Genomic DNA, 12,680 nt, shown 5'->3' on the forward strand with positions numbered 1-12,680 from the left:
ACTTACCCTAAGCAACTTTATAATCAATCATTTTTGTTGATTTACATGTATAAAATTATCCAATACAAAGGGCCATGTTATTTTATTTTTTTCATATTTATTCAACATTTGCGCAGAATAATTTTGCTGGGCAGCAGTGTTGGATCAATATTTGCATACTGCCCCAACTGCTAAAGACTTGAGATTGTCACCACATAATCTTCCAAACGCATCTTCAGAAACAGGCATAGAACATGCTTCCTTCCCAAGGCATGCCTGCCCAAAAAAGAACTGAGTTAGCAGACCTGAAGGTTTCTCCCTCAAATCAAAATCATGTAACAGATGATTAGTAAAGAACTTTAAACATGTACCTTCTCTACAATGGAAGTTGAATTCACTGCATGGCAAGAGCCCTTAATGAAAGTTTCACAAGAGCCACTTGGATTTCCGAAGCTCGCAAAGGTTATCGATGATATGTGTTGCCCTGTTGAGCATTGGAGCCGAAGCTCAGGCAATGCCAATGTGTTTTGATATTGAGACACATGGGCGCAGACTGTGTCAACATAACTTGTTGTGAATGAAATTCCAGAAGGATCACCGCCAACTTCTTCGATAAGTACTAATACGTTATTTGTTGGGTACAGCCATGAGCGAGGAACATGGTACCTGATTCAGGTGGTGAGTAGTTTAGTATCAATATGGAAGCTACCGAGAAACTGAAAATCACATGAGCCTGGCACAGGGTTAACTTTGTTTCTACTGAGTTTGGTATTTTATGGTTACCATTTTTGAGTGGGTTGTCCGCAGTTAGTGGCACACTTGGATGAGGTAAAAGTCCCTCTGTAATCGCAATTTTCAGAGCACCCATCAGTGGGAGACTTCAATGTCAGAAAATAGCGCCCAATATGATTTCCATTTACCCATGCTTGCCCTTTGCTCATGGTGCTTAGGTCCAAAGCCACTGAATTGGTGCCTTCAGGTGCATTAAACTCAGTCTACATGATCAGCAAAGTTCTCACTCACATTATAACCCGGACAGGTCCATCTATGAGAGTATAAATCAATATAGATCCATTTTAAACTTTGGATTTATTAAGTACTATGTATAATTTTGTTTATAATATATTTTTATTTTAAATTCTGGATTTGTTAAATACCATGTATCAGTTTTACATATTTCAATATTTTTTAAATATATTTATTTGTTTATTTGCTCAGTAGATGCACTTGGCTGCTCTGGAATGCAACAATTTACATTAATTTTTTTTGTTTCTAGTTTTTTTAACTCTTGAGTTTATGAAATGTGGAATAGAACTTATGAAATGTAGAATAGAAAGTAATAGGGTGAAAGTCATCTGTGGACAAAAAGCAAAAATCTAGCCATGGCTGGGTGCGATCCCCGATGATTTTATCGGTTTAAATACTCTAGATCACATTTTCTCAAACCACATGTCAAATTTGATATAATCTCTAAAAAAATCAAACAACTTAACCAACAAATTCGTTAACTCGGAAAGAGTTGCAGATCTCTACCCACATGGACATAGAGCACCAAATGAAAGAGGACTATGTCTGCACATGAATAAAATGTACTGATTACCTTGTACCAGATCAGGGCATCTTGTTTGGGAGGGTCTACTCCTGAAATCCATTCGACTTGCTTTGCTCCAATGTCTGAATATAGTTGCAAGTATTCTCCCTTCAGACCGATCTGTGATGAAAATGAATTGGATGGTCTTCAATGTTAGAAGGGAAATTTTGATTGACTATGAATACATAGCAGAACTTGAGCGAAATACCGACCAGAGATTATCATTCCTGGCTATAACACTGGGGGATTATCACTTCGTGAATACGGGATGAGAAAGTGGCAGAAAACAAATGGATAACATGACCTAAGGTTTGCAGTAAATACCTGGTAATACCACGTCTGGAAGGTCAAATCCATTGAGCCATTTCTAAGTCCCATCAACTTCACGGGGCCATTTATTCCTGCAGTCCATGTATCAAAGAAAGCTCCAGCGTTCTGTTCACAAGAAAATACTAAAACCCCATTAATTCATACTGAGAACAGTTATGGCCTGAATAATATATTCCTTTTTAACTTTATGTTTATTGAAAAGCAAAAGTTAACCTCTGTCTATTTCTATATTCTATGGGCTCAGTTATGGAATTGAACCTGCAATCCAACTGTCATGCTTAGCAGAGCTATAAAATTCTCTCCAGCCTGCAGTGTAATTGGCTTTTCAAACGTAAACCCGCGTTTCGAATAATTTCCAGTCTGAGTGCCTGCAAGACATTATTTAGATAACCTTCTTCTGATTTTAAACAAGTCATCCATTAATCCAATCCCATGTCAAAATATCCACTTCACATATAACAAAAATTTAAGAATTTAGCTTTCCAAATTTACTAAATCAATAAAACAGAAATGAAGTAAATGCTCTGAAAATTATGTATAAATACTAAACGTATTACTTGCCTGCAAAATTTCCATTGGTAAACACATGAAGTGTATGTCCTCGTGTATTCACATGCAAAACTAGCTGACTTCCGTTCCGTAAAAAGGGTTCATCTTCATCGATATTGACACTGAATTGATAACATACAGAATCAAAATCCTAAAGAACTTGAGAAGTAATAGAGAAATACCTTTCAACATTTCTTAACATTAGTTATACCTAAATCCTAACAAATTTGAGAAGTAACATAAAAATATGTTCCAACAGATCTTCAGAGTATTTAGAGTAGGGTATAATGAAATTCTATTATATGAATTTGCCACTTGTAATACATCTGATAACAACCACCAGTTAGAAAGACCTCATATGGCATGATACTGATATCACCGGGATGCTAGTCCCACAGTGACAGAGGATGTTATAACATTAACCAGTGAACTTGCACCCCAAAACCAGTTTCCTAATTAGCAGAGCTTGTGGACTAGCACATTAAAGCGAGCTTCCTGATTAGTAAAGTTTTTGGTGAAGGTAAGACTTCTTAAACCCCCCTTGATCTCAAAATGCAGAAGTTAATCATGGTTCATATTGACTAAATTGAAATACCTGATTGTATACCATAGATAATCACTTTTATCTAAAACTGTGTTTAGCTGCTCTAACAAGCCCTGGGCAGAGAAATTGTCTTGTCCCCAGATTCCAACATCTTCTTTATGCCATGACCAGTTTACAGATATCTTCCCCGTATCTCCACTTGATGCCGTGACAGGATGGAGGAGTTCCATGCTGACCTGCTTCATTCCCGGTAGGGAAGTCTGTATACTAATCTGTAAAATTACATGCATAAATCTGATTACACATCTTCTATAATTCTACTAAGTTTTATCATTGCCTCAGCTATTCTTATGATAATCCATACAAATATCACTAACCTGTGCAGTGTTATAGACCACATTTTTGCAGTCAGGCAAGACACTGACAGACCAAGCTGGTAGACTATAAGATATTCCATTGAATTGCACAGTTGCATCCTGCTTACTGTCTATGTTGCTGAGAAAGGCAACACATATGGCAGAGCTGTTTATAGAATATACTGTTGCCTGCATATTCAATGAAAATTTGATGCTTAACAGTCAGTCATTCTTTCCATCTCAACAACTTTTAGAACGGCACTCCCTTGCCTGAATTAAACACTTCAATCCAATGGAGAATTATGTATCGTTCTTATAAAGCTTCTCTAGAAAAATTCTTCAACTGAAGGACAAACCTCAAGGTTGCTACCCAGTGAAACTATATTCACGTCTCCATAGAGTAAGGCAGGTTCACATAGTTTTATGGCTTTGTGCAACTCCTTCAGATGGCCCCACTTCGGCTGCCTTATATTCCCTATAACGATGACAGAGTACTATATTATTTCACAGAGCACTATATTATTTCAATTAAAAGGAGATAATCCATATATAGATTTAGAGTGGCTCTTAGCTTTTTGATTGTGGAAAAATAAATGAGCCAGACTTATTTTTCAGCAGCTCTTAGCTTTTTGACTGTAGAAAAATAAATAAACCAAAGTTATTTTCAGTGCTCACGTTGTTAAGTAAACTTGATTTGCTGAAAAAGGTAAAGGTTGTTAAATGGATATGGTGGTTGTTAGATAAACTTGATTTGGGGAAAGACTGGTCAATTTTCAGTGCTCACGTTGTTAAGTAAACTTGATTTGCTGAAAAAGGTAAAGGTTGTTAAATGGATATGGTGGTTGTTAGATAAACTTGATTTGGGGAAAGAGGTCAAGGTTGTTAGCTCAAAAATGGTGGTTTTTGCACCTAATATTGGTGACCCATGATATTAAGCCTTTGGTATTTATGTAGTAAAAGTTTAGAGATTCTCCATTGTAATTTGGTATTTATGTAGTAAAAGTTTAGAGATTCTGCATTGTAATATGCTAGAGTTGAACCGATTAGTTGGGTCCAAAATGTTTGTCCATTTGGATGCATTTAAGTCAAAGAATGACTGACTACTTTTCAGTTATAAAATAATAATAAATCTCTTCTTAGCTGATTTTTCCCGATTGCTACATGTTTAATTTCTTAATCATTTTCTTCTCACATCATCATTTCAGCTATTAATAAATAATATCAGAAGATTCAGAACCAAAAAATGGTGACATTTTCGTGTTTATAACCCTTCACAAATCTGAAAGTCTAACCCCTACGCCCCACACTCTTTCATTGCAGAACAAAACTTGGAATGGCAACTCTTGCATACCATATTCGTCAATAGGCGCATCGTAATCATAACTAGTCGTGATGAATGGACCTCCAGTTGTCCGGCCGAAGTTTGTGCCTCCATGGTACTGCAACATAAAAAGCATTAAGGTAAAAACATAAATATGACGCACATGAGCTTGAGCTCAAGATAAAAGAAGACCAAAACCTACCATGTAATAATTCTGAAATGTTCCTCCTCTCTGGAAAAATCGGGCTACTGCGAATGCAATATCCTCGGCAGGCCTACGAGGGGTCCTGCTTCCAAATGTCTGAAACCTGTAAAATATAAACAATATTTAAGATGGATGGATAGGAAGATTCAAGCTCTACTTGGAAAAAGGTTTCAGCAGTTGTTTCTGTGTTTTGTGATAAATGGAGGAAATTTATATATAAAAACAGAGGACTTACATATTCACGAATAAATCTTGCACTGGGCCTTTACCCTGTTGCAAGGTCCTATATATCGGCAGGAAACTCTAATCTAAGGGCATGTATCTCTCATGGCTTCTATCTATTGTTTACTGTTTCCACTTTATAAGTCTTATTCAGAGAGAAAATTTCATAATACAAAGATTGATAATTATTCCCATTCTTCTCTTTACAGCAGTCATCCAGAACATTACTGCTGACTTTGCCATCTGCCAATCGACAGTCCTCCAAATTACCATAGTCTTGCTGACTGTTCTCAATGAGTAACTTGATCCACATTCTCTTCTGAAACAGAGGCACTAGGCATGCCCTCTTCTTCTAGAATTTACTATTTAGAGAATTGTTTGTACCAAAGAGTCATCATTAAAGCTATCGTTTCTATATGTGTTAATGTTCTTAGTATAACTTGATCCTGGTGCTCTATTGAAAATTAAACTCAGGGAGTGCCTGATATGTGTGTAAAAAGAAACTGCACATTATACAGAAATCATTACCATCCAGTCCAGTTTTCAGTCCACATCTTTGGCTTTGCTGGAGAATTAGGTTTAAAATAGTCACAGTAGAAATCATTGCAGGTATTGATCTACAAAAGAAATGATTTATATATCAGCATAAGCCCTAGGCTGTCGCAAATTGCTAAAGAGTTTTATGTGGAAAGGTAGACTTCTATTAATCCCAAAAGTTATTAACAAAATACTCACAATTGGGTCTGGAGCATCGGTTTGTTTACACATCACCCAGGGAGTACTTGTATTTAATGATAGTGCCATATTTGCTGCCCAATTGGCATATGACTTTCCCTTCTCACCATAATATTGCTCTACTTGTTGATATTCATTCTCTATCTACACAGAACTATGAATAAAATCAGAATCTCATAGCTTATTAATATGAATCAAATCAAAGTGGCATACATCATTATACACAGAACAGTGTAGCAAATCAAATAACTACTAAATTAATATCATGTATCATTTATACACAGCACAGTGTAACAAACTATTATAAGAAGATAGCATACCTGTGTCAAGATAATAGGTCCACCTTGCCATGTAAAAAGTTTTTCTTCTTTCATCATCTCTACTATCTTTGCTGTAAAGTTTTGCATATGGTACTAAAGAAAACAAAACAAATTTGTACTTAGCGGTGTTGTTTAGAAAATTAGACATAAACATTGAGATTGCAATTGAAACGTTATGATGTTCCGCACTGGAAACCTTAAGAATGGCATGAAAATTTGTTTAAAACAATTTTTCAACATTTTGATAGTTTTTTTTATAAAGAAAAGTAATTCAAAATCTGATTCACCATTTCAGTGTTCTGATACTCTTTTGACTCAACCGAACTTAGAACCCTGGTCATATTCAACTTTTAAACCTTGCTTAGTAGATAAATTAGAAGTTTTGCATATGAAAGACCATATACAGAATTGTATGCTTGTCAACTTTTGAAAATAACTTGTCATAGGTATTTCCTGGGAACAAGGATGTTGTCTACTGACAAACTTTTCCTCTTTTTCTTCCTTTTTTCTATCCATCCAGCTTATTGATTTGAAGGATGCAGCTAATTAAAGTATCTGATAATGCTATTTGCACAATGCCTCTATAGTTACAATAACCATTAACGAGTCAAATCCAAACTGAAATTACCTTGAAAGCTTCGTTCTCTGTTCTCAATTTGATTCCTGGTATGGCGTGCAGCCAAACAGGGAAACCCCTGCAAGATCGCAACACTTCAATGAGAGATAAATTTCTGACAAGTGCAGAAGTAAATACATATACTGTCCGATTTGAAATGGAACTGAAATACTTGTTCAGATCGGAGAGGATATAATCCAAGATCAACAGCATTTATTGGACCAAGCCGGTGTTTAATGATCGCCATAATCTCCAACTATAAATTTGAATGAAAATAACTGAAGCTTTGCTTAAGAACTCAATCGAGTTAAAATTTGAATAATTGAATAGCTTCTAGAGGATGAAAATTTGAAAATTTGAGTAGCTTGCTAAGCATGAAGATTCGAATAATTGAATAGCTGGTTAAATTGGCCCTAATTGTTTGATATTTTAGAACTTGAAAACATTAGTATCAATGTTAGGCAAAATGTCTCTCTGCAAATGTGTAAGGTTATAGCTTATCAGAATGCTCTAAACAAAAAACCTACCACTTCAATGTTGCAAGATGCATAATGTTCACCACTGACAATCTATAAAGAGAAAGAGAGGAAGTAATGAGAATATATATAAAGTCTAAATACTACAGTGCATGCAGTACTAATTACTGTAAAGTACTGTAGTGACAATAGATAAAGACAAAGGTTACAGGCCGTGAAACTCCACAAATATTTTTGATAAGTTCCCCACCTTTGTTATGTCTTACAAAATAATGAATTACACCTGACTGCCTTCAATACAGATACGGGACGGGATGGCATGGTGATTCTGATATAAACCTTTCTTCATACATTATATGTACTTATAAACATACATACCCATAGTTCCACTCTGCACAAGCATAGGGTCCTATTCGAAGATGAGCATAAAGGCCTGCTTCTTGTACTGTCTTCAAAAACCTCACCAGGTCAAATCTTCCTTCAAAATTATACTGCAATTAAATTGTATGCCACAATAAATTCATCAACAATTCAGAGTTCAATTCGAAGTCATACATACATTTCTTAAAATATTTTAAATGCTTATTACCTGACGTTGCTCTGGCTCATGCCCATTCCAAAAGACATATGTCTGAATAACATCTATTCCTCCGTCTTTAGACTTGGCAATAAGATCGGGCCACATCTGTTTAATAACATGCAAAAAATTTAAGCAAATTGTACAGTTAACAATAAACAGAAACATAGCTAAAATAATACCAAATGCAATACAGACCTCTGGGGTGCTTCGGGGGTAATGTATGGACCCAGAAATTAATAACGTACGCTGTCCATTGATTAGCAAAGCTCTCCCATCATAGCTAACAGTTGTTGTTGCATCCACTTTCCAGTGAAATATAGAAAATATGCAAATACACAGTAAAATTACAGACGAAAAACATCTGATAATCTCCATTGGATTCCTTTGTTATTAAAAATTCTGTAAAGCTCCCTGGTTAATGCATTGCTGGTGAATGATTTGGTATTTAAGATGCCACAGCCCTCCTTTAATGTACTGCACTTGGATTGCAAGAGATAAGTCTATTAATTTGGATTGCAGACATACTGCTGAATTATATATGAGCTAACAGATTTAAGATTTTTGTGGGAACAGTTGTTGGAGTGTAGATTTTTCAGACAATTTTCTACAGTATTCATCTTTCAAAAAAGTCAACGGATTTGAAATCCTCAACAGAATTCATCTTCAAAACTAACGGTGAAGAAAGGAAGAGGAAAAGGTTCTAATGATGCAGGACCAGGGGAAAGGAAAGGGAGGGGGAATTACATACGAGCTATCACCCACCATTGAATATCTATTATGTCCATAGTTTATCCTGTATGGTATCTTTATAAAAAGACACAGAATGACTATTCGACAAACAGCTGGTGGACAATGTGTCAAAGATATTCCCGACGTTTGTTTGTATTATATCTTGTCTGTATTGTTTACAAAACGTGCACTTGAACAACACGAGATAACCAGACATAATGTAAATTGCATACAAGCTATCACCCACCAGTGAATCTTCGTTACATAAAATCCATAGTTTATTCTGTATCGCAAGTTTAGAAAAACAGAGTCATCCTAAATTTTATCTCCAATGACTATACTATGTGGCAACAGTATCCTTTATTCTGTATTCCTATTTAGACTAAATAACAGAGTCACCCTACAAAGTTTCAGCATTAACAACCTTCTCCACACCTCTCGTGGACTATGTAGCAACAATATCCCGTTATTATTCTGTATCCATATTTAAAGAAAAACAGAGTCACCTTACAAAGTTTCAGCATTGACCATTCTCCATACAACTGTTAGATGATATGACAGCAACATCCCTTCCACTTTTTTGTATCATATCTTGTCTGTGCTGTTACTTATATGGCCCAATCGAAATGTTCTGATAACTAATATTCCAGAGTGAATATGATTGGGAGATTTAGCTTGCCTTAATTGAATACTTTTACTTGGAATGGGAATTATCTAGCGGGCATCCATGCCATTTCCATACTGTTCCCTTTATCTGGCTGAATTTCATGTAACCATATATAAAGTTCCATGTTAAACCACCTATCTGCACAGGGCATGCACAAGGCATGTTGTTGAAGGAAAGTTTTAGTCCTGACATACAATAAATTCAAATCAAATCAAATAAAAATGAATGTGACTCATAGCATAAGTTGTTGAAGAGAAGTCATGTTCCACAAGGAATGTTGTTGAAGGAAAGTCATGTTGCACAAGGCATGTTGTTGAAGGAAAGTCATGTTGCAGAAGGTATGTTGTTGAAGGAAGTTCTTAGCTCTGAAGTACAATAACTCCAAATAAAATGAAAATGAAAGTGACAGCATTTTTTTGGTATGCCAGAGCAATTTGTCTTTTGATCTGTATGCCAGCCATTTGCATCAATCATTCAAATAATCTGTAAACATGGATCCTCAGAATAAAAAGCTAATATAGGCAATAAAATCAACCAGGCTGGGCCATAATGAATGAAACACTTCCACACTTTCAAAAAGTGCTTGCAGCAAACGTAATTTCCTCTTGAATTTAACCTCCAACTTACAGTCCAGCCTGTTTTGCTCCAATTTTGCCTATTAAATATGGGTATACAAAGCTGGTTTGTGGTAAAAATAAGGTTAGATTAATCTAAGTTAAATTTGCATGCACAATCAACAGCTGCAGCCTGCATTAAGCTCTTTCAGATGAAAAAGCATTTTATTGAATGTCAGAAGGTCAACAGGCTGTGAGCTAACATTCCTAAATCTTATAAAGAGACAATCGTCAATTTACTGGACATGCATTTTAGGTCTATGAAAGAGATAAGCATGAATTTATACCGAGGCCTGGAAGCTAAACTTTTCAGATCAACCTTAGGAGATGAACATGAATTTATTTATGAATTTATCAATAAATCGGAGAATAAGTATACCAGTTGGAATTGCCTAGGACTATCGCGTGTGTGTATATATATATATATATAAGCAATTAAAAACAACGTATTATAGAAACATAAGAGAAAGTAACATTTCATCATTGGTTAAGTAACATTTCACTGGACTTGCCTAGACTATCGCGTATATAAAAGCAATTAAAAACGTCGTATTATAGAAACATCAGAGCAATTAACATTTCATCATTGGTTAAGTAACATTTCACTGGTCAAAAACTTTACGCCAAGATTGCAGGTTTTTCGTTTGGATAATTTTGTAAAGAAATATCTGAATAGAATATCCTTCATGCGTGTCAATCACAGTGTAAGCTTTTTTATAATGTTCCATATATTCACGTAACTACCAATGTAGCAGGAACGCAATAAGTATCTTTACTTAACAGTCATTTTGTTCAAAGATATCTAAATGTAACACTACGGTTGAGAGTCTTGTTCTTCGGATAGAGCTAAATGGCATCATAATTACTAGCAATGGAACCAAGAGGTGCAAACCGGAACACTAAAAAAATGAGAAAGAGGATTGTTTATATGACTCTCATATGTAAAAAAAAATAACAAATTTGTCAAAAAATTTTAAAACTTTTTTTTTCCACTAAACTATTTCCTATAACAGTACTTTTTTCTCTTTTCTATGAGCAATAACATAGCATCATTTGAATTTTGTTTTAAAATTTTAAATTTAAATAAGAAAAAAAAAGATATGAAATTGGAAATCAAACAAAATGTGAAGAGCACTTTTTTTTTAAAAAGGTGGAAAATTTTATCAAACTCAGTTATCAAAACCCACCAGTGAGGACAGCTATCTCTGGCTGCTATCAGCGAATGTCGGTTGACGCATCACTGTTATCAAGGAAAACCACGCCACCTGGAATAACCCGCTGGTGGTCTGTAATGGAGCAGTTTTTCATTCCTGCCAGATGCCTTTGAGTCTTGGGCCGTGAGCCTATTTCTTTATGTTCGAGAAAATGAGTTTTTAGCCAAGCAAATGGGGTTTTAGGGCATACTCCAGCCCCGATGTGAAGAGCACTTATTATTAAAAAACTTTCCATCTTTATCTATATAAATAAAATAATTAATTTAAATAGTAAAGAAAACATATTATGAAATATAAAATTATAATTATCCCTAATATGACATCTTATCGTGAGAATGAGTGTAGATATATAATAAATATTATTTTAAAATTAAATGCAAATTTATTTATTTATTATCCTGGATTTATTTAAACCTTTAAAAAATATTATATAAAACATTGATAGTGAACTACAACTTCGACTTAATCAATATGACCAATATCTCATCCAATTTTCGACTTAGAAACTACCTTAATATGATTTTCGGTTTATGGATTCTCAATTTGGTAATATCGCTAATTATAGCGCATCATGGTACACCATTCACCATCTAAAATTGGTGCCAGACAGCGTAGCCCAAACAATGAGGCCTGAAGGGTGGAGCGATTCCATGATAATTTCAATAAATACACCGAGACACGACATCAAGGAGATGCCTGTGCATGCAGCTAACCATCAGGCTCACAACTTCACTGCAACCAATTACAAAAAGTTATGGGAAACTTTAGTGCAACTAATTTCCTTGTAATGGTGTTTTAGGCGTAATTTAAAAGGCTAAATTATAACACTGGGCGTAGTTCAATTCCTAAAATGCAAAATGATCATCGCTAAGATAAGAACTAATTCCCATGAGCTTTATAATGAAATTGGGTGTTGGTCAATTCCGAAAACACCATGGGATGAAAGTGTCTATCACCTATGTCATATTAAGAGGGTTGAAAATGAAAAACACTCTCTTAGATTGTCCATAGTATACTCACATTCATTCTAATTCTCAAAATATTTGTCATACTACCAACATTCTTTCACACTACCAACTTTCTTGACCTTTTAAGTCAACAAAACTATGGTGATCCAGAAATACTTATCTCACTTCTTTTCAAGCATAGAAATAAAATGTTAAAAAATTCCTATTAATATTTTACCTTCTTAAGATCCCATAAACTATATTAATCTTAGTAAACATTAATCATTATTATCATCATCATTATCATATATAATTTATTTTATTTTAATCAATAGTAAATTATATATTAAATAAAATTTAATATGAAAAATAATTTATTGTAATATTACATAATGAAATTTTGTTTTATTAGAGTAATAAATATATTGTATTATACCACATTCAATAAATAAAATTAATTATATTTTGAACAATTAAATAATATTAATTATAAAGTCAATTAAAATAATAAATAATATATTTTGAATCCATTAAAGTCAGTTAATATAATAAATAATATATTTCGAATCAATTAATATAATATTAATTATATAGTGAATTATTATGATAAATAATATATTTAAAAATTTAAAAGTATTATAATAAGTAACTAATATATTAAATTTTAGTATGAATAATAATAATT

General features: G+C 34.1%; 1 protein-coding gene across 2 annotated transcripts; it reads right to left on the minus strand.

The window, feature by feature from the left end:
• On the minus strand, window positions 1-8,806 carry LOC149252769 (beta-galactosidase 8-like). 2 transcript variants are annotated; one of them, XM_089459805.1, is made up of 20 exons: window positions 8,020-8,806; window positions 7,834-7,929; window positions 7,623-7,735; window positions 7,296-7,337; window positions 6,781-6,847; window positions 6,153-6,245; window positions 5,833-5,976; window positions 5,626-5,714; window positions 4,873-4,978; window positions 4,701-4,788; window positions 3,706-3,824; window positions 3,371-3,538; window positions 3,045-3,265; window positions 2,462-2,571; window positions 2,159-2,268; window positions 1,895-2,005; window positions 1,580-1,690; window positions 763-974; window positions 351-645; window positions 1-255 (listed from the first exon to the last, which is right to left on the minus strand). In XM_089459805.1, exons 1-20 carry the CDS (start codon window positions 8,197-8,199, stop codon window positions 145-147), a joined length of 2,586 nt encoding a protein of 861 aa, XP_089315931.1. In that variant the 5' UTR covers window positions 8,200-8,806; the 3' UTR covers window positions 1-144. The 2 variants fall into 2 exon arrangements, with proteins under 2 accessions (XP_089315931.1, XP_089315932.1); XM_089459806.1 differs by lacking the exon at window positions 7,296-7,337 and having other exon boundaries at window positions 8,020-8,803.
• Window positions 8,807-12,680: the final 3,874 nt, after the last annotated feature.

The sequence above is a fragment of the Pinus tabuliformis genome, chromosome 7 (genome assembly GCF_031772625.1).
Source record: "Pinus tabuliformis cultivar Carrire ecotype Pingquan chromosome 7, CPIR1, whole genome shotgun sequence".
NCBI classification, from domain to species: Eukaryota; Viridiplantae; Streptophyta; class Pinopsida; order Pinales; family Pinaceae; genus Pinus; species Pinus tabuliformis.

Excerpts from the sequence above, each read along its gene's own strand:
- LOC149252769 (XM_089459805.1), bottom strand. The coding sequence starts at position 8,199 with ATGGAGATTATCAGATGTTTTTCGTCTGTAATTTTACTGTGTATTTGC. Across the intron at positions 5,715-5,832 it reads CCGATGCTCCAGACCCAATT|ATCAATACCTGCAATGATTT; the intron begins GTGAGTATTTTG and ends TTTCTTTTGTAG. Across the intron at positions 646-762 it reads GGACAACCCACTCAAAAATG|GTACCATGTTCCTCGCTCAT; the intron begins GTAACCATAAAA and ends CACCTGAATCAG.